Source organism: Pseudopipra pipra, chromosome 14 (assembly GCF_036250125.1).
Source record: "Pseudopipra pipra isolate bDixPip1 chromosome 14, bDixPip1.hap1, whole genome shotgun sequence".
NCBI lineage: Eukaryota > Metazoa > Chordata > Aves > Passeriformes > Pipridae > Pseudopipra > Pseudopipra pipra.
The window spans coordinates 5,873,763-5,900,163 of NC_087562.1; the positions used below are offsets into that span (position 1 = coordinate 5,873,763).

Sequence of the window (26,401 nt, forward strand, 5' to 3'; positions counted from 1 at the left end):
CCACGGAGCTGAATTTCGCTGGGGGGTAAAGCTTGGGATAAGAGTGGCTGGAGAGCAGCCCTACAGAAAGGGATGTGGAGGTGCTGGTCTGCAGGAGGCTCAGTGAGTCAGCAGAGTGTCCTGACAGCCTCAAGAGGGCAAATCCCATCCTGGGGGGCAGCAAACACAGTAGAAAAAGCTGGGCAAAAAGGTGGTTATTTGTCACCCAGAGAAGATGTGGCTGCCCAACCCCTGGAAGTGTCCAAGGCCAGGTTGGACAGGGCTTGGAGCAACCTGGGATAGGGAACGGTGTCCCTGCCCGTGGCTGGGGGTGGAATGGGTGACCTTTAAGGTTCCTCCAATCTAAACCATCATGTGATTCTACAATCCCATATTTTCTCCAAGACCCTGAAGCCCTATCCCCAATCCAGGCTTTCACAGGCACAGTGGGTTTTTTTTCCCATAGTTTCTGTGTCAAGCAAGAGACAGCTGAGCCCAAACCATGAACCTGTCAAGTGTAGACTGCAGACAACAGGCAGAAACTCCACTTTGCACAAATAATGTGCTACAAAAGCCCAGGCTGGGATCTACTTCAGCCATCTCACGTTGGGCTCTGGAGCTGAGCAGGATATTCCTGTCAGGCTCAGCTCTGGGGATCCCCCCACTCCTGACAAAATCCCATGCTCCAGGGAGGCTGGAGTGTTGTCCCATAAATAAAGCAGAGAGCTGCAGATTTCGAGTAGGAGATCAAAGATCTCTGGTGTAAAATGTATTTCAAACGCAGAACTATCTGAAGTTTGGGTAGAACTCAGAAGATGATTATTCAAAAATCCAATTAAAACTTTATCCTTTGCCTAAAGCCATTCTCTTAACTCTAACATAAGTCGTTAGGAGAACTTTACTTGCAGTGAGAATATGAAATTTCAAGCCCATCTTGTCAGGAGAATATTCTTTGAACAAAAACCCACAACAATATTTATTTAAAAAATGTAAGCAAACATACCTTAAATATTTAAATTGCATTTTAAATACTGTTCTGGAACATAAAGTCTAAGTGTATTCTTATATACAGACTGTAATAACGTAATGATTTTTTCACTATTTAAAGTTCTTGCATCATTTCCCTTTTTTCTTTTGGTAATTAAGCAGAAACAACCAGGGTCATTTTAGTTCTGTGTCTTCCCCTTCCTCCACCATTCCCCCATTCCAAGTTCTGACTCTGGTTAAGATTCAGTAAATGATTCAACCTAACCCCCAGTAATTGGGTTAATGAGTTCTCTGGTTTAAAAGTCACATTTGGGTGAGAACTTAGCATATCTTTTTTGGCACATGAATTGCCTTAATTTTGCTTTGTCCTTCCCTTTCTTTCAAAAAAAAAGAGCCTATTAGTTTAAACAATTTAGTAAAAGTTGCTTATTTGACTGCCATTTCTTAAAAATGGAAGCAGAATGTCTTTTATTTTCTCACAATCTGACCCCATCCCTGCCTAGTTTATCTCTTTCATCCACTTGTTGCAGGTGCTGCCTTTCAGAGATTTTGATTTTTGATTCAGCCCACAATTAAGAGATGATAAAGAGGAAGAGATGGATATTGATTCATATTATATGTAATATAAAAAAGCCACACAACCTTCTGTTTTTCAATAGTGACCTGTTGCAGGGAGCTAATGTATCCTGCAGGGAGTTATGGCATCTCCAGAAACAGCCAGATGGAAAAGGAATGCAGCTCCTTTGAAAAAAAAAAAAATCAACATAAAAATCTGTATTTGCACATGTTCATTACAGTCTTGGTAGCAGATCTGGAGTTTGCATTTGTCACTGTGACCAAACAATCAACACAATCCAAATCCCACTTTTTAAGAAAACAAATCTCCCCTTGACTTCAACAATGGCAGCACTTGAACAAAAGCAGCAGATCCCGGCATTTAGCAAACAGGGATTAACAGGGAATTTCTGAGCTTCTTTCAGCAGCCTGCACAGCCAGCAAGCCTCTGGAGCTCCCACCAGACTTCCATGCCTGTGGATAACAAGGGAAAAGTCGGCTGAAATGCCAGGAGCTGTTCTGCCAGCCCTGCCCCGCTGAGGGAATTAGGGAACCTCAGGAAACTGGCCCAAGCTCTTCCCAGGAGGAGCAGCTAAATGAGTAGGTTGGTAGTGAATCCAATGAGCCACTGAACCATCACAGCTTCAGCAGGGCTGGACATGAGTTTGTGAACTGCCCTCTCCTGCAGGGCTTGTCAGGTGGGAACAGCTCCCTGGCACTGCCACAAATCCTCCCTGCTGAAAACAGGGACTGAGGACAGAATCCCACGTTTAACTGTCCTCTGGCTTTCAGCCACAATCCCAGTATGAGGTTTAATAACTTATCCAGCTGTCAGATTACATTTTGCTGTATCTCAGCATTCTCCAAGCACTGATCAGCGCTGGTACAGATTTATTTCAAGAGCAATGAGTATGCATTCTGTTCCTAAATAATGTGGCAACAAGTGTTGTTTTTTTTTTTCTGAACAATTCTGGGTATCCTCAATACAAAACAAAACCTAAGCCTGACTAAAAACCCAGCCCACTTTAATTCCTTAACTATAAGCATCAAGCTTGGAACTGACACATCAAGAAAATTCAGCTTTCCCCATAACCTGTGGATCGTGTAGTTGATGCCTTAATGGCAGATTTATGGCAGCTGCATGTGGAAAAACACCGATCCTAAAACTGTAAGTTGAGGAAATGCAGAAACACATCTGAACAGGCTCATGACATGGTGCTTCCCTTTAGGTCCATTTATGAGTCTTTTTTGAGGGTAGCTCCTCAACAGTGCTGAACATTTATACAACATCCCCAGGGGTCACACCCTTGCTTGAGAAATGTTTGGGTTCAAATTTCTTGAAAAATTCAAATGCTTTTGGAAGCAGTAAAAAAACAGACAATAAATGTGATGGTTTATCCTTTATTTTCTAAAGGAAATAATTCTAAATATGTGTTAACTGCTCCTGGCATGCTGACCATAAAACCCTGATCTCTCCCTTCCTAGGGGTTTCCTTATCCAGAGGCTGAAGAATCAGACTACCTTAACCTTAATCTATCTGGTTCAACAGACCTTTGTCCCCATTTCCCCAAGGAGGAATTCCCACTGGAGGCATGTTTTGTAGCTTATGACAGTCAGTAACTAAAATAAACTACAGTGATATACAAGGAAAATTTGTTCTGCTTCAAGTAGCACTTACTCCTTTCTTTTAACAAGACTTTGTGGTGGCTCAGCATCTGCAAATAAACTGAATATCCCCCAGTCAAGCAATATTTCCTCATTGCTCATCCAGGGCACGTGGAGAGCACGGATCCTACTCAACTCCATACAACGTGCTCAAAGAGAGACCCTACTCCTGTGACAAGAGAAATGGCCTAAATTGATCATAAACAAACCTAAATGACAAAGTAACATAATTTCTATTGATTTGCTTTCAAAAGCAGGATGCAGCTGTGGAACTGAGGTGCTTTTATATGCTGCACCTTCCAGCACAGCAGCTCCCACTGCTTACTGAGGAGCGAGCCTGAAACCAGCCTCCTCTTTTCCTTCTGGGCACACGGTAACAGAAGGTGCTCTGTAACATCATGTACCTGCTCCTCAGAAATGGCACTGCAAATGGCACACACTGAGAGGGAGAAAAAGGAACTGGACTTCTCTCTTCTTTCTGAGCTGTGAAGACTCCCTTTGATACTCTCTGATCCTCCCAGTGACAGTTATTGTCCCAGGAAGTGGTACAGATGGCAAATATTTATTTTTTTCTCTTCGGCATCCTTCATGCTGAAATCACGCTTTAGTAGAAAGTTGGAAAACCCAAGCACTGCCATACAGCTAAGAATCAATGGCCAATGAAAGAAAAATAATAGCATTTATCAGCTGATGGCTTTTATGAGCAGCCTGTCCCACTCTCATCTTCAAATGATTCGTTTGCACTTAAATCCGTGCTGTGACTCTGGTGCAGAAATCACTGCAGGGATTTTTGGCCTCACATTGCTCTAATTTATCAATATAAGAGATGAATTGATCTCAGAGAGCAAAACACAACCAATAACCCAAACCATAACAACTGTTGAAAAGGAAACAACTCTGCAGGTGCTGGAGTTCTGATGGAGACCAGATGTCATGTAACAAATGTACCCGTCCAGAACAGCTCCAGGAAGATGCTTTGTCTGTCATCTCCTTGCCAGCCCCACATCACAAGCCCTTGGAATAGCTCCTGGGAAGAGCATCAGATTAAACTGACTGCAAAGCAGGAGTGACTGGGTAATTCAAGGTCTAGAGGAACGTGGCATGTGCATGAGGTGAGGGGAGCAGGGACAGACCTGCCTGTGACCCACCAACTAAACCACTGGGTCAGCAGCTGAGCAACCAGTCCTGGAACCACAGGGTGCAGGTCTGAACTGGAGAGAAACTCCCATGGCTGCTTTGCCATAGCCAAATGCCAGCAGTCCTCCTGATTTTAAGATTGGTAGGAAGAAAAAGAAGAGCTGTGCCTGCTGCCCATAAGCTGAGGGCAGGGCTGGGTTTCTGCCCGTGTCAGATCCAACAGCCAGAGGGGAACAGTTGGGGAACAACTCAAGTGTTAACGAAGCATGAGCAGCTTTGCTTTTTCTTCCTTATAAGCTACAATCACTTCATGTCACTGAACCAATTCTCATACAATTGTCTGGGGCTCCAAGTGGAAAAAACTCATTATCCTTCGAGTCCAGCTGTTAAGAATATGGGATTATGTTGTATTTCCATCTGCAACAGAGCAGAAGTGTTGGCTCTTTTTGAACTGTGGCCAGGAGGATGCACATTTAATTGCCCTCAGAGCTCCTCCTGCTTCAAAATAAAACTGTCTTTCAAAATCATTGCATTTTCAGAACCCTTTGACTTGAAGTAAATGACCAGGTTTCCTCAAACTTGAAGAGCTTCATGTAACAAAGAGAGAGGGTTGTCTTTCTCTATTCCTCCCAGCCCAGAAAGGCTGGTACATGTTTATATAAGCAGCTAAGTTTCACCTTGAAACCTGAATTCTAAGGCAGTTCTAGAAAATCCAAAAGCAGAACAAAGCCATCCTCTGATCACTGAAAAAGAGGAGTGTCCTGTAGTGATTGTGTGGTGAAAATTTCTGTACCAACTCAGTGTTATTTCACATTAAAAAATTTGACAAGCAAAATGCACATGCCACAGAGAAAAGTGATGTGGGAGTAGTTTGGTGTGATATTCTGATACAGGTCTGACATTCTCAACTGTAAATAGCTACTTTTTAGGAAGCTTTTCATACTAAGGTGCTAAATACACACACACACACACACTCTGTATATTCCCTAATGTTCATGTTCCAGGACCAAAAGTTGCACACAAATTTTAGAAGGAACTTAGACAGAATTCTAACAATGCCTTAAAAATGTGGGGTTTGCAATAGAAGTGGCAACCAGGTTCATGTAATAATAAATAAAAATGCCAGGAGAAGATGCTCTAATTAATCCAAACCATTATACACATTTGACTGTGCCCTGCCTCTTTTCCAGCCTGAACTCTCCTCTGGACATGCAATTGTTCAATACCTGTGCTCAACTTCCAGCATTTTTTGAGGGTAAAGCCCAGACTTCAATATGAAGCACTAAACAGACTCTACTTACATGTTGTTGTGCAGAAAACTTACCATAACTCCTGATCCAAGAGCAAAAACTGACAGTCACTCTGAAGTTACTGCCTCAGGTTGGCCAGGTTGGAGTTGCCTGTTCGAAGTCTCTGACTAAAAGTTCCCAGTGGGTTTGAGTGTTTAATCCTTAGTTCCCCTCATGAATAAAGTGTTCCCTAATGCACACTCAGCAAGATATCCAGAGAAGGTGCAAAAAACCCAAACCAAGACCAACTTATATTTACTCCACCACCACAGTTCAAGAGGAACTCAACTTTTCTTTAGTGGTTTTGGCAACCGGACACATTTTGTTTACCAGGGGATGATACTTCTTTGGTATTTCTTTTAATCCTATAAAAATTAATAAACTAACTCTGTATAAGAAAGATGCTGACTTTTGAACTATTCTTTAAAACATACTGAAGGCTACATGGCATAGAGAGTTGTCACTGTTAATGTGACATCCCTGCCACTGATGGCCAGATGCTGCCTCTGCTCTCAAGGGAATAACAGGCAGTGAATATATTCTTGTCCTTTAACTACTGCTGTTAAAAATCCACCATGAACAGAAATCCCTGGAAGCTGCTCCCAGAACAGGTTACAAGTGTGGAGGATGGAATTTGTTTCTAACAATGACTATGAAAATAGTGTCTCCAATTAACTAACTTCATTCCAGGAGAAAATTGGACACTTACAGATTTCTTCACTTCTGTTTTCATACACGCAAACACTCCATTACTTTTGAATCCTCTGTGTAATTCTTTTCTTGAAAACAGGACTGGAATTGGACCAGAATAAATCAGATATTACAAATCAGCATGAAATCCTTTTAAAATGGGCCTTCTACTGTGGTGAAACTGTTATCAAGAAGGGCCACTAAGTGAGGGGAAATGTTGAAATACAGCCAGACATGATTTAGTGAGAAAGTCTCTTTTATTGATTTACAGGTCACACCTACCCCTTTATTAAAAAAGCTCTTTGTTAACTCAAAACATTATCAGAGCCAAAGTATAACATACATATTTAGAAACTTCTCAGTTGATCCCCAAGTATCAGTCTCTCTTGTTCTCCTCTCCTGTTTGAACACTTCCTTATTGCTCAGCATATTTTAGCAGCCAGAAAATGGAAATACAACACAACATACTTCCAGCACTGAGAGATCCTGGGTTTTGAACATTAATGCAAGGCTTTTCCATGCTTCAGCAAAGCAAGGATTCAGTGAGATTTTTAGTGCATTTGAAAAAAAGAAAATACCTAAAAAGGTTTTACATGAGACTTTTCTAAGGGTGAAAAAGATAGATATTACAGAAATAAAATTGCAGATTAAGGTTTTGAATAACAATTTACCTTCATTCAGTCCTTTCCAGGTACTTGTGTACTGAACAATCTACAGCAGCATTATGACAGAGTGCAGCTCCTTACAGGACAGTTTATACAGGTTTATTACCAACAGAATAATGCTTGGCTCAAGTATTGTCCATTCAATTACTGCTGAGTTGTAACTGATTAAGAGAATTTTACTCACCCTTTACTACACACCTCCAACCCACCTGCACATAAACAGATGTCTGGAACTTGCAGAGCCAGTCAGGTTTTGAATATATGGCCACAGAAGCAAGACAACTGACCATCCAGATATGTAGTGTGCTGGGCAAATTTGCTTTACAACACATTCTCATTTAAATACAGGCACTGCAGATTCTTACAGCTCTTTATAGGTGAGGAACACTCGTTCTTAGCTTTCAGAATTTTTAATTAAAGTTTGCTATTTTGCTGGAATTGGGACACCAAGGCAAGCACCTGCTCCGAGGCTTTGATGTGTTTGGTGCCCAGGTAAGCTGCACTGTTGCTGGCTGTGTCCTCCAGGAAATACCTGTAGTTCACCATCATGCCACAGGAAGCCCCAATGCCCCGAGGGCTCGTGTCCCCCATCCAGTTTATCCGCCACAGCACGGAGCCGTTCTGGAGATGGAAGTTTGCCACTGGATTAAGGGCATAACCACGGTGTTTCTCTCCATACAAGTACCAGGCACAGAGTCTCATCAGTGGGGGATTCAGCACCTCGACTAATTTATCTGATCTCACCCACTCGTTGTTGTTTAAGAGTTTCTTCAGTGTCTCAGTGGAAGAGTCTCCCGTGATCGCAGAGATTTCTTGCCATTCGGACTCTGTAAAAAGTTCATTTCTTCCCTGTTCTTTTGTCTGGGGGGAGAGGAGGCCAACAAGCCATTTTGTGAATCCTGGGATGGGTGAGAGAGTAGAAAAAACTTTTATCTGAGGAAGTTCTTTCTGCAGACGAAAGGAGAGAAAAAAAAAAATCATGAGTTTTGTCACGACTGACACAGGGAAGTTTGAGTGAAAGAACAGCTTCAAGTCAAGGGAAAACCAGGGATTCTGACAAGGAACTGACTCACACAGACACAAAAAAGAGGTGAAAAATCACCCTGCCAGTACCAGGTTAGTGAGCAGAAAGCACTCCAGAGCATGAAGAAAACTTTAACACTGACTGAATTACAGTCCTCACACCCAATCTATATAAAAGTACTTATGCAGTACTTACTAACCCTGAGCTCTGGTATCATTTTATAGGCAGAAATAAACAAATAGAATCACAGGCCATAAAGAAGTTATTCTAAGGAATATTTTTTTAAATAAACACACAAGTTTTTAAAACCTTTTAAATGCCATTTATTTTTTATATGTAACTATTTTCTTTAAATCAAGGGCAGTTTACTACTTCAGTCTACTGTAAAATGAGGGGAGGTACTATTTTTAGATTTTTATGGAAAGAAGCATTTCCTGAAATTTTGAATTAAGTTCTTTATACAAGGCAGATACTTTTCATGATAGTCCTTAAAAATAGCAAGATAAGAGATACATACTTGCAGTAACAAAAAACATTCACACAGTTCTTGTTTTAACAAAGAGAAACTTCTGCTGTACCCCTCCTAATTTATGATTAAAACCTATAAACTATGTAATTAAAACCTGTAACCATGTAACATGAAGCAAAACATACATAAGGAGAGCTGTGTGTCAGTTTTGGGGCACATCAACATGAAGAACATCCTGTCACTTGGAACACTTGGAATTAACAAAAATTACATCAGCACTTGGAATTAGTAAAAATTACATTAATCAACCCTTCTAAAGGAGTGGGGGGCAAAGGAACAGAGGGAAGACAGAGCTGAACTGAAACCACTACAGTGTTGGTTTAATTACTGCTCATACAGGAGGAAGTGGTGAGAACCAAGACATTCATCAACATTACAGAGGCATCTTAATGTCAACAGAAAATTGTCTTTAAATGACTACAAATTGCACTTTTTGTGCTTTGAGGATTACTGAGATAAGCATTAAAAAGCCATCAGGGCTCAGATGGTGCCTCCTCAGCACGTTAATGGCTCTGGCAGGGACAGGTTGTCTGAGCTGCTCCTGCACCGTGGCATCCTCAGGTTCCCTGTGCTCACACGGCTGCCACCTGCTCTCTGCTCCAGGAGGATGCAGAGCCTGGGAATTCTGCTCTAGGAGGATGCAGGAGCCAGGGAATGCTGGCCTGGCTCACCTCAGGCTGGAGACAAGCACCTTTCCTAACAACTTCCATAGCTGGTATTCACAATATCTTTTCCCTGAGCTGAAGCTCTGATTGTTATATAGACATGTAAGCTGAAGAATCCTTCTTTTGGGAGCAGGCAGGAACAAGAAAAGCAGATCAAGTTACAAACAAACACCCCATTTTATCTCCTCAAAGAATCAAATAAAGAAAAAAAGCAAATTATTTCCTAAAAACACTAATTTCTGTATCTTATTGAACAAATCAGAGCACTCAGGAGATCCTAACTGGATCAATAGTCACAACTGCTACAGCTTCCAGAGTCAGGGAGTGCAATACCAGGAAAGCAGTAGAAACTAGGAAAGCAGGAACTTTTTTCAAGTTTCCACTAAAGGATATGATGATATTTTATATTTAAGAGTAATTCTGAAACTGATGTCCTTAACATGATCTGTGAAACACAACTATCAGGTTTCCTTGCATGTGTATTTCATAAAATAAAAAGTTCATTTACAGACATCTCTTACACATCTTCCTACAATTTTAGGGAATACAACATTTATAAAAAAAATGAGTTTATTAGGGTTGTGCTCTTACTGTAGACTACGGATACTAGAGGCACAGATACAGAAAGTATGTTTTAATTAAAAGAATGTTTCTTAGAGTAGACAGTTTAGACTCTTTGGAAAAAGTTCTCCCTTTGCTTTTGAAAAAGAGCAATGACACAGTAAATTAAAAAAAAATATATCTGGAGGCAGAAAAAGGGAAAAAATAAGAACAGAATAAAGCAACTCCAAACTTCAAACATGTTTTCCTTCTGAGCCCTGTCCTAAATACTTCCCCATGGATATAAACACTGTTTATCCACAAATCAATTCAAAGTAACTTTATAGAATTTTAATACAGAATCAAATGCACTCACTACATCTTCCTCTGGTCACCTTTCATTCACCTCTTTGTGTTTCTTAATCAAGAAGCACACCTAATCATCACCTCTGGAGTGCACTTTTCTTTCAAGCAGCAGGATTTTCATTAGCCCTGCAGAGGAGAGCTCTGCCCATGGACCCCCTTGTCATATACACCTTCCTGGACTCAACACTGCTACACAAAACCATGGATCTCCTGGAGAAGGAGGAAGAAGAAGCAAATTTTTAAAGGCCACTTCTAAACTTGAAGGTGTTTGTTCCTGGAGAAAGAGCAGAGGGCTTTCAGTTCTGTCAAGTCAGTGAGGAGCAGCATCACCTTCACTGCCCCAGCAGCGCCCTGAGGGCTGAGCTGTGCTGACTCTGCTGGGACTGGACACAGCTGAGCTGCTGAGACACTTTGCTGTCCCATAATGTGACCTCCTGCATGTCAGCTGGAAGAATTGCTGCCCAGAATGGAGGTCACAACTCCCTTCTGAAGATTCAGTGACCCAGGAGCCTCCTGCCTGTCCACACAATAATGATGGATGAGATCTCAGTGACCACCTCAGATGTGATGGACCTGCAGAGGAACCTCAGAGCACAGAAACACAAACCCATCATCTATATAATGAGAAGTGCCCTTTTCATGTCCCATCCTGAAGCAGCAGCCAGCTCCCCTCAAAGACACTGGCCTTCAAAATGGGGGTTCACTCTTCTTCATTTCTTTAGTGCCTTAAAGTTCCTCTTCAGTTCATAATACAGAGAGCACAAGACAGAGGAATAAATGGGTAAAAGTTTTCAAATTAATGACCTATTGTGACAAATCCTTCATGTGCTGCAAGAGGGGCTACAGATGTTACTGTTGTGCAGTGGGGATGAAAAAGGGAAAAAAAAAACATAGAGAAAAAGAAAAAATTGTTAGAGGCTATTTCCTCCAGGCAAGGATTTGAGGAATACAGAATGTGTTTCTTTTTGACCCAAAGATAGGATTACACTCCTTAAAGGTTTGCCTTTTTTTCCTAACTATATCACTTATCCTATAAAAGATAGTGCCTTTGAGAACACACTGCTTAGGTCTCTTTCATGATTTCTTCACAGATATTTAGGGTTAAAACCTGAGAGGGGAAGAAGGAAGGTAATGCTGAAATTTGAGAAGCAGAAATTCTTCTTTCAGGCCAAAGGAAAAACTGACTGGACCAAGAGAAAAGGCTGCTTAGCACAGAGTCTGAATCTCTTCTACACTCTCTGCTAAGAAAGCAGTGCTTGAAAATACTATTTTGCCACTGAGCAGAGCTCACAAACTGAGTTTTCCACACAGGAGCTGAGCTTTGTCCATGGCTCCCATAAAGCAACAATCCCAATCTCATCTCCCAGCTTGCAAAGCCCAGAGGGCACCTGAGCACCACCCACAGTGACAAAAGTGAGAATGAATGATTTCTTCCCCTATCTGTGTGTTAATAATAACCACTGCAAAGTTCCTAATTCAATAACTGACACTGAATCCTGCTGGTGTTGACTCCTCTTTGTTCATCATCCCTTTAAGGAGTGACATGTTCAGCAAGACAACCCAAAATATTTAACAGGAAGACAGTAGCTCCTCCTTTATTAATAAATACAAATTGGGAAATTATGCACATTTTTTTTACTTCTTAGGACAGGTAAGATGTGGGAAAGTGACCCCATTTTGAAGCTACAGTACAAAGTACCACATATCTGATAAATGCTTGAGTTTAGGAGCTTATCTGGGGCGGACATTTCTTGTGGAAAAATAAATAAATGCAGCCGAGTGTGCACATTTATGTTGTTGCTAAATTGATGTGCTAATTTCTAAGGCTATTGTGGAAATCCATTAATGTTTACTTTCCTGTCAGAAACCCCCACACCATTAAGTAACAGCTGCTAATTTTGGTTTGGGGTAGATTTCTGTGTTTGATTGTCTTTTTTTCTAGGCTTTTTTTCCATTGCAGAACAGCACAGATTTCTCCTGTTATCCATATCTCATCTGAAACTGTCTTGCACTCTGAAAGCTGTAGTCCAAGGTCACATTTTTCATCAATGAAAGCAAAGCCTGTTTTGGAAATTATGATCTCCCCAGGTCACCTAGATCAAATTAAGGTAGCAATTATCAACAGCCCAAGCAGAAAGCTAAAATCTGCCACCAATTGTTAAGCATTCTATTGAGTCACACAGCAGCTATCAGTTTTCTCCCCCAAATGCCACAGGCTATAAAATCTTAAGCAGTTTTCTCAAAGGCTTCACCACAGTTATCTGTGCCTGTCATCTGCAGACTGAATTGCCATGATGTACCTTCTGCAGAGCTCCAGAGTGTTCAGAGTGGCTATAAACACATTCTGAATTAAATGTCTGCCTAATGAGCAATCTAATTGTCTCCACCTTCACCAGCACCTCTCAGCCTGCTAGAAACAACCTGCCTGCTCCTCTTCCAGCACCCAGTTTGGGGTCGGTTTGTTTGTTTTCTTGTAGTCTTCTGAAATAGTTTCAAAATCCAATTCGTTTCTGGGAACGACACAAGCTTGAATTTTAGAAACACCAGAGATTATTTTTGTTGTCTGCTCCCTGCTTTATATACATTAATATAACCAAGGGAGCACACACAGAATGCCTACACAGCCCATTCTCAGATTTGTACAGGGAGAACTGGGACCAAAGTGGTATCAGTGGAGTAATGAATTCATCCCAAAAAAATGCAAACGGGATATGCTCAGATAACAACAGAAGCCTGTATATAAAACCCTTCTATATTACTTGTGTAGCAAACTTTTGTAAAGAAACTACCAAAACCAGAACAATCTGCTCCTGAGAGCAGCCCACTTTCTCCCAGGATGCCCTTTGTATGAGACACCAGCTACGTCCTTCAGGTCCTGCTCTGATTTCCAGTATATCCCTCCCCTTCACACAAATACACATAGCAACACCTGTGGCAAATTCCAAATCATCATGTCTAGGTAGAGATTAAGGATCCAAACTGCAAACTGTGCACATTTAAAGAGAGGAAACTGAGGACCCATTTCAACTTCATCCATCCTCCACCTGCTTAAATTAATGAGACACAAAAGCAGGGGCATTTAACCTGTACACAGTGCCCCAAACTAACAGTGCTCAACACTGGGGGTTAAAATCCTTCCCAGAGCCTCCATTGCTGCAGTTTTCCCAACAATCCTAATAAAAACCCATTTGCAAGGAATACTCTCACGAGGGAACCAGCAGGTGACATTCTCTGAAGGTGAGAAGTGCTGCCCTGTTCAAGTTTAGCAGAGCATGTGACCACCTCGGGCAAATCAGCAAGAAGATTTCTAAAAAATTAAGCTCTATTTTAATTGTCCATTAATCAGATTTTAAGGAAGAGGGTGCTAGCTGAATTTACAGCCATAATTCTGTAGTTTAGATACCTGTTAGATCAGTGTTTCAGCACAGTTTTTTAACATTCTTGTCAAATGAAGGCTTCAGGGGTGGAAGCAGAGTGGCTGTTAACACACTTCTAACTTGTGCATGTCTTTTTCTGACCTAATGATACACATTCATGACTAGTCCAATCTGGAGTTTTCCTTATGAAGAATGACAGCTGAGATCTCAGTTTTGAGGTTACAGTGGGACTTAGAAGTGTCAGAGCAGGTTACGTTGAGGCAAAGTCAGATAAAGGACTTTTACTAGAGAATAAAAGAAATTATAAGAGTTTGCAAAGCCTTGGGAAAAAAATGAATCCAATAGAATTCTGCAGAGCAAACAGATGTCCCCAAAAGTTAACTCAATTGGCAAGTTATAAAAGTGTATTAATCATCAACAACTCAAACACGATGGGAAACAAAATCCTCAACCCCTTCAAATGGTCTCCTCTTCCCAAAGGATTTTATTACCAGTTAAATCAAAGACAGCCTCAACTTCTGTAACCTGGAACACTCAGTGATTTAGCAGCACTTTAAAAAGAGATTTGTTTATTGCAAAGCCATGAAAAGGTTACATAGAAAATCCTCTTCCTATCAGAGACCTCACCCATCTATTTTTGCAAAGGCTGCTGGAAGCTTGCTTAATGAGATGCAATTTTTGACCCAGGGCTTTTTTGCTGAGCCTGTATTGTTTCAGCTGCTGCCACCAAGTCAACTCAGCACTCCTGCCACACCATTTGTCCCTTTTAAAGCCACTGTAACGCTGCTCCAAAGAATTATGTCCAGCCTGAAAATACAGACAACCTTGGAAAGTCCTTTGCTTCCACCTGACCAGAGAGAAAGAGAGCACATGTATGCAATGAATCCACTGAAGTAGGACTTCCAGAGTTTTGGGAGACAGGTAAAACAGGCTGCCAAGAATATTACTCATCATATTCTCTACCTTTGGCCTTCACTTTGTAGAAATTTTACAGGGAAAGCATTTGGAAACTGTAAATACACAGGGCTTGTCTCCTCTGAGGGGAGAAATCCACTGAGATGGAAGGCACAACATTTAAAGCTAAAGCTCAGCAAGGAGGAGTTATAGATGTGCATCAAATAATTCTGTAACAACAGTACAGTGATTTAGGGTCACTGCACAGATGTAAAATATGTAATGGAAAATGGTTCTTGCAGAATTCAAGAGCAATGCTTTGGAATGAAGAGGGAGAAAGCATGGAGTGGTAAGAAGAGACAAGAAAAAAATATTAACATCATCAAAGAGTGGAAGAAAAACTATTAGAGAATCATGTCCATCATAGACAGACACTCCTGGATTATCCTTTGTATTTTCTTTAGCCCTACAGTGGTACCCAAAGAAGGAATGGGGTAAAAGCAAGAGATAAAAGTTGTTGTACCTTTATTATATAGATACAAACTACATAGAAACAAGCTGTTCAAGTCTGGCCAGCACTTCAGAGTCAACTAAGCCCATGTTCAATTTGCCACATAATACCTTACTAACAACACATTTTTCATGACACCTTAAAGCAGTGCATGGAATAGGGAGATCTCCATCTCTGGCACTGTATGGACAGCACTCAGTTTTCAATACAAGTTATACGACCTCGAGGCATTAATTTGTGATTAGAATGTATTTAAAGGCATCTCAGCCAAAGTGTTTCCTCTTCATTGTGTGTTTGATGAAGAGAGGCTGGATTTTACACACTGAAATGCAGAAACTTTGTCCTAAGTATAAATAAGAAACACATTCTTCTGTTGGACATCCCAAATTTCAGACCTTGCATTAGGTTACCTCAGCATGGTGTGTCTGTTTGCCTTTATAACTCACAACTTTGCAAGTGTTGCAAGCAATTAGTGATGGACAGATCTGATGGCAATAGGGTTATTTTATGAGAGCAACTCAATTATGCAGAAATTATTTTCCAGATCTGAAAGCAGATAACTGCATGGATTTATTCCAATTTCCCCTCAGTCAAGATCAGACAGATGGCACAGCCTAATTATACCTGGACTACTGCACTTTCCACAATTAATCTAAAAGCCATTCCAAATGCAAGAAGCAACAGAATTCAGCCAAAATAGCCATTAAAAATAAAATAAAATAAAAAACTTCAGGGCAGCCAGCTATGATTCAGCAGTTAACTAATCAATCATTTTGTAGAAGTTTGGAGCATCCACCTTTAAGTTGTTTTTGTAAGCAGAACCTAAGTTCTACATCACACAGGTTTCCAAACATCATTACTAATCTAGATGTGGAAGAATAAATACGAACACAAAAAGTGATCATTACTTTTAAGTGGTAGGTTTGTTAATAATTTAAGTAGTAAAGAGTATTAAATAAAATTATGTACTCAGTGCAGAAATATGACTGTCTCTTCCACACCATTCTATATATGAATTTTCATCCCTTTCTCAAGTTGCTTGGAAGAAGGTTCAACAAGAAGTACTAAAACTATTAACAATATTCCTAGGGCATGTAATGATATTAAATTCATAGATCTGACTTGTATAAAGCAACTGATTCTTGGACTATCAAGACATTCTCTTAACTATATTGCAAGAAATGCCTGGGCAAAAAAATCTTTATTTTCCTAAATAGAGATATTCAAGGCAAGCATGCAAACTGCATAAATAACCAGAGGCAAATCAATATAACAAACAAAAAAATGAACAAATTAATGTACAGGAAGTATTTTTGTTACTGGAGCAGGTGTAAGATTTTGAAAAAGGCATTGTCAGGTACATTGAAGAGAGAAAATGTTGATCAGGGGCCTGGAAGGAACCTGTTTGCAGGGTCCACCCTCTCAACTGAGAGGCAACAGTGAATCCTATCATAGACAACAGTGCAAAATCCAGCTGTATCCAGGTCACCTTCAAGAGAAATGGACTCATTTGACTTTAGGTAACCTACATGTGAGGAGGCAAACACAGGAATTCACACGAGATGTGCCAGCTGTGGAACAGAACCTACACCTGGCAGAGCAGAAAATGTTCTTCCAAGTCCCTGCATGTCTTCCAAGGCTGACCTGGGAAAACCCAGCAGCTCCTGGCCTTGAGCAGGGACAGGAACTGGAAACCCAGGAAGGTCAGGGCAGCACAGGGGGCAAACAGCACCTCAAGGACCCCCCACCAACCCACCTGCAGCTCCTTGACCACCTTCTTGATGAGGTAGGTCCCGAGTTCCACCCCCTGCAGCCCCTGCTGAGTCAAACTGATGGAGTAGAAAATGGCTGTTGAGATTTTCTCTGTATCTTCTGTTTCTAAAGGAGGCACTTCTTTCACTATGGCCTGGGAAAATTAGAATTTAAAAGAAAAGTTATTAATAGTTATCATCATCATTATGGGGAGGAAGTCTTTCTTTTTAACTTTTAAATGTATTAGCACTTTTCCCCACTCTTTTATTCATTACCCTCTGTGAGAAACAATAAGAATCTAATGAAAAAGAAGAAAGAAGAGCTGTTTATCCATTAGTAAATGCTGCAAATAACATGGTTTAAAATTTTCAGAATTAATTGCAACCACTTTGGAGTTTTAATCTCATTTGCTCCCTTTTCTTACATATTTCTTATTTTTTCTCATTCTTCTCCCACTTGAACAACTCCCCTAAATGTCAACTTACATAATACAGCTACATATACAGATTATCCCTGTAATTTTTACAATTCTCTCATCTCTTAAAAAGATGAAGCAAACCCAAATATTCACAAATTATAAGAAATTTTAAAGGAAGCACATTGCAATTTGAGCACTTTGCTGTGTACTAAATGCAGCAGTGACTGTACCTGGATGTTGCTGGAGATGTCACTGGTCAGAGCCACATGCAGGACTATCAATGGTTCCCCTGGGATTGCACAGTGGGAAAAAAAGTAACATCTTCTATAGGCCCCAACTCGACGCTTCATATCAACCCAGTTCCTGACAGGATGCACAGCTTCAGAACTCAAGGAGAAAAGAAAAGTACAATTATTATCATTTTTTCAAAATAAGAGGTCAGCTGCCAACCCTACAAGCTCCTCATTTTTCCCACTTATGTCAGGGACAAAACTCTCCTATCAAAAAAGGAGAATCAGGCTGTAAGTGAATAAAGTAAAAATTCACCAGCAAACTGACAAAGTGGATTGTGAAGGCAGATTGCACATCTACTCTTTAGTGTGTTTGCCAAATTCCCTTGAAGATTAATTCTTACTCATTATTTTTATTTGGAACCTTTAGTTGGTTTACAAGATCTCTTTTCTTTGCCTCCTCAACATTTAAGTCACATACTGTCAGAACTCTTGAGAGATTCAGTTTTCTTCAAGCTTTTTATATAACAAAGTGGCACAACAACATAACTTGAGTCCAATCATTTGCAACTTCATCACAGCTTTGACAGCAATTCAGAAATAAATGTTTTAGAGCACATTACATAAAACCCAAGGTTCTCTCTTCACACACAGGTCACAGGTGATCCTGTGCACCTCACCAGGTCCAGCCAGGAAGGGGAATATCACTGGATTAGAAGTAAAAAATGCTCTTGAGTGTTGGGCTGCATGAGATTTAAATGTGCTGCTGGTGCAGACTGAGGAGAGATGGGGGCCCATGGAAGCAGCAGCAGCTGCAGCATCTGTGGCAGCAAAGGCAGTGCTGCAAGGATCTGGGTTTGTAGGAAAACGTGCAAAGAGTAACTGGGAAAGCTGGAAAAAAAACACAGCAGTCTACAAGGGCAGCGTGTGAGCTAAAGGATCAAATTATGGGACAAATGATCCCCTTTACTGTTATTTAATTCAGTTGTTAAATGTGTGCTCTACAGAGTGTTAAATGAAAATATTCCATTATTATACTTTGCCTGTGGTTCAGTATTGAAAAGCAGAGTTTTGAAAACAGTGGATCTGTGCAGTCCCAAGCATTTCCTCACCTCTTCATAAACGAGTCTTTCCAACCTTTAGCACTTACTCACTAATTTTCTGGAGTATTTCACAAGGGGATTGCCAAGTGACCCTTTCCAAGTTCAGGAATCCTGTGCAGAACCACTCTGACAGCATGTTCTTCAGAACTCCACTCATTTCCTGCAAGCAGAAGAAAGCTGGAATTAAATAAGCAAGGTAGAACACAGGAATGTGAGTAAAGATAACCTTGATTGATTCAAACTACAACACTGGGAAGTTAAAAGAAACTAATGCTTCTGTTTGAGAAGATTTACCAGTTCAGCTGGACAATTTCTATAGCAAACTACACAGAAGATAAGGCAAAAAAATGCAGATGAAAAGCAGACAATAGGTAGAAGTATTTGAGCAGTCTTGACCATAAGGCCACAGTTGCTAAGATTTAAATACCATGAGAAAATATCTTTCAACAGGAGGCAGATAGAACTTTATAGAATTTTTTACAGGCTTTGCAGAATTTTTCTTCTCTGGAAATATGAATAATTTTGAGCAAGAAAAATAAAAACAGCAGCATAAGACCACAGAACTCAAAAATCAAACCAGCTTTGGAACAGTGTGAAACAGATGAAACCCACCTGAAATATCAAATACTTTCAGAAACATTCATGGTGATTTTTATATTCCCTACTAATTTCCTGCTGCCTGTATTATTAAAGATTTCCTATCTAAAACTCTTTGAATTGAAGAAGTATTCTTGAACTCAGCACAGCATGAAAATCCCTTAAAGAGAGTCCAGAGCTTGGTTTTTTTGTCTTCCATTTGCCTTGTCCACAGGACAGCGTGTGATACCAGCACCAACTTACCAACAGCCTGGGTAGAAACATGAGCTTACCTGAAACTAACTTAATAACCATTTATTTCAAAACAAAAACTCCTCACCTTCTTCTCAGTCCTTTATTAAATAGCTATTACTGCACATAAAAGAGATAAAAATTAGGTTCCACTGTACTTTAGCTTGCTACATTTAAGCAAAACAACACAAAAAAAATATAAATCTCATCAGATTTATATTTTTGCACTTAAAACATTTTCCCTAAGTTCAGGTGTAGCCTCAGGACTAAGAAAGCAAAAATATTTCTTGTTACAACCTAACAAAGTTGTAGAGGCACTTGTCAAAAGATACATATCAAAGAAGGTTCCTGCTGGCCAAAGCAACTGCTACAAATATTCCAGGATTGAATAAGAGAATGGTTTTATTCCTTAATTCAACATACTAGAAAAACTGAAATTTATAAACACAGAAGAAACAGCCATTCATCTGCACAGAACAATTCTGTCATGCATGATTATTTTTTTTCTCCAATACCTTTTTCCTAAACAAGTATATTCTGATTGGTTTGTTTATTCTGACTTTAAGGTACCTCCCTTGTGAATCCACGTTTCTGCACAGCTCTGAAGTTTTTAGATAATAACCATAAATCATTTTGGTCAGATACCCCTTGGTGTAGTCAAAGTCTCCAGGATTGCTTGTTTTGTTTTCTTTTGTACTGTAAACCAGAAAAATGATCTGGATTTGTCAGATCTGGGGTCAAAGAAACAGATCCTTATGGCTCTCTTGTCATCCATCCCCTTCTTGGAACACCATCTCAGCTGCAGCCCAGATGAAGGAGGGAAAAGTGCTGATGGCTGCACTCCTGCTGGGCAGGAACTGAACCCTCTGCTCTGCAGCTCTGGCAGGAATGTGGCTCAGGCAGCAAGGAGAACACCAGTTATCCTGCATGGAAACTGGGAAAAGGGGAAAACATCAGAGTCCTGTTTTACTTCTTTGGAGCACCTACAGCTCTTTCCAGTGTGCTCCATAGGGTGGGAGCTGTTTTCAGACAGAGCTACTTGAGGTGTAAAATGCAGCTGGGTAAAGCAATGCAATTGGAACCAAGGAAGGAAGTGAAGCAGATGTGCTTTAGTCATGATCTAGGAGAAAGGAATATTGTTTGTGGGGAATTACAACCCAATTCAACAGCAGCTGTAAAGAATAATGTTTTATAAAACAACAGGGCAGCGTGGAGGCCAAGGGTTAGAACAGCTCCAGTTGGAAGGGACCCATCACTGAGTCCAGCTCCACCTGGGCATGGAGCGACAGGAGAGAGGGGAATGGACTTAGGCAGGTTTAGATTGGATATTAGGGGAAATTCTTTACTCTAAGGGCAGTGAGGCCCTGGCACAGGTTGCCCAGAGAAGCTGTGGCTGCCCCATCCCTGGAAGTGTCCAAGGCCAGGCTGGATGGGGCTTGGAGCAACCTGGGCTAGTGGAAGGTGTCCCTGCCCATGGCAGGGGGTGGATGGAGATGAGCTTTCAGGTCCTTTCCAACCCAAACCATTCCAAAATTCCATGATTCTATGTTAACCAAATTTCTTGGTGCAGAAAGGCATAAAAATTTATACTATCCAAAACTGTGTTTAACTCAGCCATCTAAGAAAAAAAATCTGAGTTGTGTTTAATATCACAATATACACATTTCCAAAAGGTTTTACTCCAACAAGGACAGTTCCAATTTTGCATCTCTTATCTTGTAGACTTAGTGGTACATTCTCTTATTTTGTAAAGTTCGTGGTAAGTAAATTCTTATTTTCATTTCAGAGGCCTTTCTAGTCATAAAAATTACATCTCCAATACTTCACTGAAAAGAAATCACATATTTGTTATTCAGCATCCCAATTTTAAATCTGAGCAACAAGACATACTCAGATTAGTATTTCAAATTACCAGTTACACTTCAATTTATATTAGCCAAGTATAATAAACTGTGATTATTTTTTCTCATTCTGTGTTCTTGCTACAAGACAGCAAATTATAGGCTTCTTAATCTTCCCAACAAGTCCCTATTTATTGGGCAACAAATGGGAGAACTCTGATGAAAACCTTCAATTAATTTTTTTTTAGTAAGAAAAACTGCCTCTTTGATGAGGGAACTATTTCAATTTCCCTCTCAAACTACTAAATAAAAAAGCCCTCAGATGAGTCGAATTTTAACTTGTTTTTGGGTTTTAACCTGCTAAGTTTCATTTGGGACCTACAGATCTACTCTGATATGGCCAAGTGTTCTAAGGTATCTTTGGTGGTGGGAGGGTTTGGTTGGGGTTTTTTTGTTTTGTTAGCTTCAAAATATACAAAGAGAACATCCCTGGTGAGATTCTGAAAAATATCCCATCAGAAAACCAGGATTCAATAGTTAGACATGAATTAAAGGGGATTGTTTGCTCCTTTTTTATTGCTAATAGTAATTACTGCACTGATAATGGTAGTGCTGAAAACTCCCCTGGCTCTTGTGTTCTATATTATTTCATGTCTTATTCCTAAAAAAAATTAAAATCATTATTTCCTTTTTCCCCCTTATTTCTGCTCATTTAGCCAATGAGTAAAGTATGCACAAGCATTTTCAAGTGACTTAATCACCTGCATACAGCATATATTTTACTGTAATCTCTTGAACAAACACAAAATAGAAATGTTACATCCACCCATTTCTAACAGTCCAAGTTGTTTCTGTGTTGATAGCTGCTGAGGAAATAGAAAAATATTTCATATTTACAACACAGCAATGGGCAATCCTTGTTTTAATAGGTCTTTCAAAATGCAAAATGAAAACTAAGGACTAAGAAATATTTTAGATAGTTTGGGCAAAACCAAAATCCCAGCAGGTCATATAATGCATTCTGTAATTTTCCTCCAGCATAAGGAAGATCCATTTAATTTTATATCCACATTTCCTTGTCAGTGCAGATACAAACATGCAAAAGTTGTAAAATTCTTGTTGCACATGAGTTTTTATGTCTGTTAGAATTTCAATCAAATCTACACTAATGAAATGGCTACACAGGACTTTAGAGAGGCAAATACCAAACACTTTTTTTATAGAAAAACTTTTAATAATGATGATATTTCTTTTTTTTTCCAGTAGACCAACACCAGGCCAAGATTACAGATACACTCCAGCTACTGCTTAATTATGGAAGCAGGTGTATTTATAAATCAATTTGACAAAAATGCTCTCTTTTTCATTATCTTTTTGCCAGAAGCTTGAACTTTCCACTGACTTTTTCTAAATCATATGGAAAGATGAAAAATATTTTAAAAGCAATCGCTGAATGATTTGCTACCTGAAATAATAATGTTGTGAATTTTTCACCAGAGTCATATATCGAGTGCTGAAATATAAAACATCTCAGGAGGAAAATGCTGGCAACAGAAAAAGTAAAGCCTTGCAGGCGAGAGGGTTCTGAACAATAAAAGAACTACACTCAGGAAACAGATTTTCAGCAAATTTCGCTCCGTGCATTGCAAGGGCTGATCAGAAATTCAACTCGTTTACAAGGACAGTGGAAAATGAGCCTGCCCTGGGGTGGAAGGAAAGAACAGGACACATGAAAAGAACATAAGAGAATGAGGACAAAAATTCAAACAGCATCATGAAAAAGAACCAGGCCCAGCTTCACTGCAATTTAACTTTTTAAAGAGTGTACGATGTGGCAGCACCTTTTTTTTTAAATGGCCCTCCTAAGGTTATCCACGAGGCTTGTGATGGTAATAACTGATTCATATATTTAACAGATAAGAAAATCCACCTCTGGGACAGATTACAGAGAACTTTCTCCTCGTATGTCCTGTATGAATTTTTGGTGGGCTCTTTGGAAAAAGAGCTGTACAGTTTCAAAAATATAGTTTACCACTAAATTTTTGATTTTATCAAGACACCTGTGTCAAGACATTCCTCATCTTTCCCAATCCACATGGGACATTTACTACATCATAACCTGTCACTGGATGCCCATAATTTTTCTGTCTTGCTCTGGGTGATGATTCTGCCCTCTAAAAACCAACTTATATATAAACTAAAACTTACATGCAGCACATTCCTTCTCTTTGCACAATCCATCATTTTAAGGATTTCCAATGCATTGTTCAGGGTTTATTTTAAGATCTAAGGAATTCTTCCAGTAAGGCAGACAGCATTCTTTTTCAATTGCTTATAACTCAGCTTTTTCATTTTGTTAATGATTTATGAACAGTGAAATCAGTGGAGAAACAATCAGAAGTTAATCTGCATCTCCTTGGTTTCAAGTAATACCTTTAGAAATTCAAGAAAGTAAGAATTGATCACACATAACAATAATACAGTGACTTCTGATGTGTTATCATCCATCCCAAGTTTTGGAGCTTCCTAATGGCTTTTTTGTCTCTATCCTGCAGTCAGGGAAACCAGCAAAGAAATTGTCCACTGTAAGAATCTAAAATATATATTGCATCACTAGAAAGGTTCTTTACTCAAGACTGAAATTCTTTATTAAAAAAGAAAGAAAAAAAAGAAAAAGAACGTTAAAGAATGTTTAATGAAAAAAAAAAAAAGGAAAAAAGAAAAATTTACAATCCCACCCCCAAATTTAGAGCCTGAATATTCTACCATACAGTTTTCTCTCCTCCTGACACACAGTCTCAAACAGGTAATAGTGTCTCACACCTATGGCTTTCTGAGACCAAATTAAGTACTTGTGTCCTCACACCCCTTCTTCACAAACCACTTGTCAGTCAACACCTCCTGGGGGTTTTTTGCTCCCTTGGGTGCTCGTAGTTCTTCTGTCACTTACTTGCAATAGAAGCAAATAGATTTTAAAGGCTGAGCAAGACACTTAATTCAGAAGCAACAGGTAACACCTTTCCCAGACACACTAGCAGGAACACGGGAACAACACACAGTTCTGGGTCTTGGGTTGATGTGGAAAAAGATGAGAATGACCTAAGTGAAACTCCAGGCTGAAAAGAAACAGTGTCCAGAGTAAATCCTTACAGCCAGTATGGTCACAAACAAACCCAATGCAAACCAGTTCTAGGTTAATCTTTCCTGACTTACGTGCTGCTTATCATCAACTCTCGTTTTTAGACTACATTGCATCTGAAAAATAAAACTGATCAACGAGCACAAAACTGACTACAAGAACGGAAATACAGAACTGAGCCCAGTCATCTGATGAACCCAAACATTTAAGAAAATATTTTGAGAAGACAGAACGCCCCTGACAGCCTTTTATTGATGTTTTAGCTTTGCAGACAATATTTTCCTACTTTCAAATGCCTTTAGTATGTTTCTGTGTTATCTGACACATGTACATTCAGCTGTTTTACATATTTTTACCCTGATAATTTTGCAAACTCAGTCCGGTTTTACTTAAGATGATCCAACTGGATGTGGAATGTTACCAAAGCTGTTGTTGCTTTGGTTATGTGATGACTGTGGTTCATTGACAGAACTGACATCAAGAACATCGTTTTCTTGTCAAACCTAATTTGGATCTGAATATTGGCAAATAACTAATGGTCATTGCATCTGATTGACTTGCTGTCTCTCTTCACTGCCTTCCAGGAAGTCCTGTCAGCTCCTGCCACTGTCATGTCCTACAGCAGTCCTTCCTCCACATCCATGTCACCTCACTGCACCATGGAACCACTGGGGATGTTTCACTTCACCTCTGCCTTCTCACTCTTGAGCCAAATCATGGCAACTCCTTTCTCCTGCTGATATTCCTCACCATTAGCACGACACGGTGCTGTGTCACTTGTGGCCCTGGAACAGACTAAGGAGTGAGGCCACGACCGAGGGAGTTCCTGGCACAGCTTGGCAGCCCCAACATGAGCTGCATTGCACCAGTGTGGCACTGCCCACAGCAGCCTCCCACTGCCACTCTGGAAAGCAAGCCCATTGCTTCACCCCACGGGCCACTCCCTTCCTGAATATCAACACAGGCAGCTCTCGCTGGTGCCGTGGCTGTGGGATGGGGTTCACTTGTGTCCCACCACAGAATCGATTAGGTTGGAAAAGACCTCTGGGATCGTCGAGTCCAACCTGGGACCAATCCCCACCTTGTCAACTAGACCAGAGCACCGAATGCCACACCCAGTCCTTCCTTAAACACCTCCAGGGATGGGGACTCCACCACCACCCTGGGCAGCCCCTTCCAATGTTTAACCCTTTCTGTGAAGAAATTCTTCCTGGTGCCCAACTTAAACCTCCCGTGGCACAGCTGGAGGCTGTTTCCTCTCATTCTGTCCCTTATTCGCTGGGAGCAGAGCCCGACCCCCACCTGGCTCCATCCTCCTGTCAGGGAGTTGTAGAGAGCGAGAAGGTCCCCCCTGAGCCTCCTTTTCTCCAGGATGAGACCCCCCAGCTCCCTCAGCTGCTCCTCACAGGACCTGCCCTCCAGACCCTTCCCCAGCTCCGCTGTCCTTCCCCGGCCCCACTGCAGCCCCTGAACGTCCCACCTGAATTGAGGGGCCCATGGACACCCCAACATCGAATCGGCTTCACGGCACACTTTCCATCCCAACGTGGCTCCAGGAGCAGGAAACCCCAAACCACATCCCCACCGACTTCCTTCAGAGCCACCCACCCTCATCTCTGCCCTCACCTTGACATGAGGCCCATCCACCTCCTTGCTCGCCAGCCCCTCCACCAGGTCGCCCCGGAGCTCCACGAGGAAGCGCAGCCCGCCCTCGAGGCGGCCCAGGTGCTGGAAGAGCCCGCGGTACTGGGGGTTCAGGTAGTACCGCAGCCGGTCCTCGGCCTGCAGCAGCGCCCCGGGCTCCCTGCGCTGCTCCCGGGCCTGCAGCACCTTCCCGGCGGCCTCGGCCACCCGCCCGTGCTCCACGCCGAAGTCCTGGGCCAGGCGGGTGAGGAGCTCTGTGCGGGGCGGCCCGGGCGGCAGTGCGCGGTAGAACTGCACGAACTCCGCGCCGCGCAGCTCCGCGGGAGGCGGCGCCTTCTCCTTGGTCTCGTAGGGCGGCAGCGGCGGCACCGAGCGGCGCAGCAGCTCCTCCATGCCCGGGGCGGCCGCGGCCGAGAGGCGCCGCGCGCCCCGCGCTGCCCAGAGCAGCGGGTGCGGGCCCAGGCGCGGGCACAGGCGGCTCATCCCTCTCCCGGCCACACACCGGCACCGGCCGCAGCACCGCCCACGGGGCAGCGCTGCGCGCGCTGATTGGGTGGAATCGCAGACTGACAG

The 26,401-nt window shown here is 41.3% G+C and overlaps 1 protein-coding gene across 1 annotated transcript; it reads right to left on the bottom strand.

Annotated features, from left to right (window-relative positions):
* Positions 1–6,540: 6,540 nt before the first annotated feature.
* On the bottom strand, positions 6,541–26,330 carry MLYCD (malonyl-CoA decarboxylase). The gene is made up of 5 exons (XM_064670960.1): positions 25,811–26,330; positions 18,424–18,536; positions 17,274–17,430; positions 16,630–16,779; positions 6,541–7,915 (listed from the first exon to the last, which is right to left on the bottom strand). Exons 1-5 carry the CDS (start codon positions 26,309–26,311, stop codon positions 7,382–7,384), a joined length of 1,455 nt encoding a protein of 484 aa, XP_064527030.1. The 5' UTR covers positions 26,312–26,330; the 3' UTR covers positions 6,541–7,381.
* Positions 26,331–26,401: the final 71 nt, after the last annotated feature.

Bases quoted from the DNA above. Each gene is read 5' to 3' on its own strand.
- MLYCD (XM_064670960.1), bottom strand. From the start codon at position 26,311: ATGAGCCGCCTGTGCCCGCGCCTGGGCCCGCACCCGCTGCTCTGGGCA. The intron at 18,537-25,810 runs GTGAGGGCAGAG...TTCTGCTTGCAG, and splicing joins TGGATGGGCCTCATGTCAAG to GAAATGAGTGGAGTTCTGAA. The intron at 16,780-17,273 runs GTACAGTCACTG...TAATTTTCCCAG, and splicing joins ACATCTCCAGCAACATCCAG to GCCATAGTGAAAGAAGTGCC.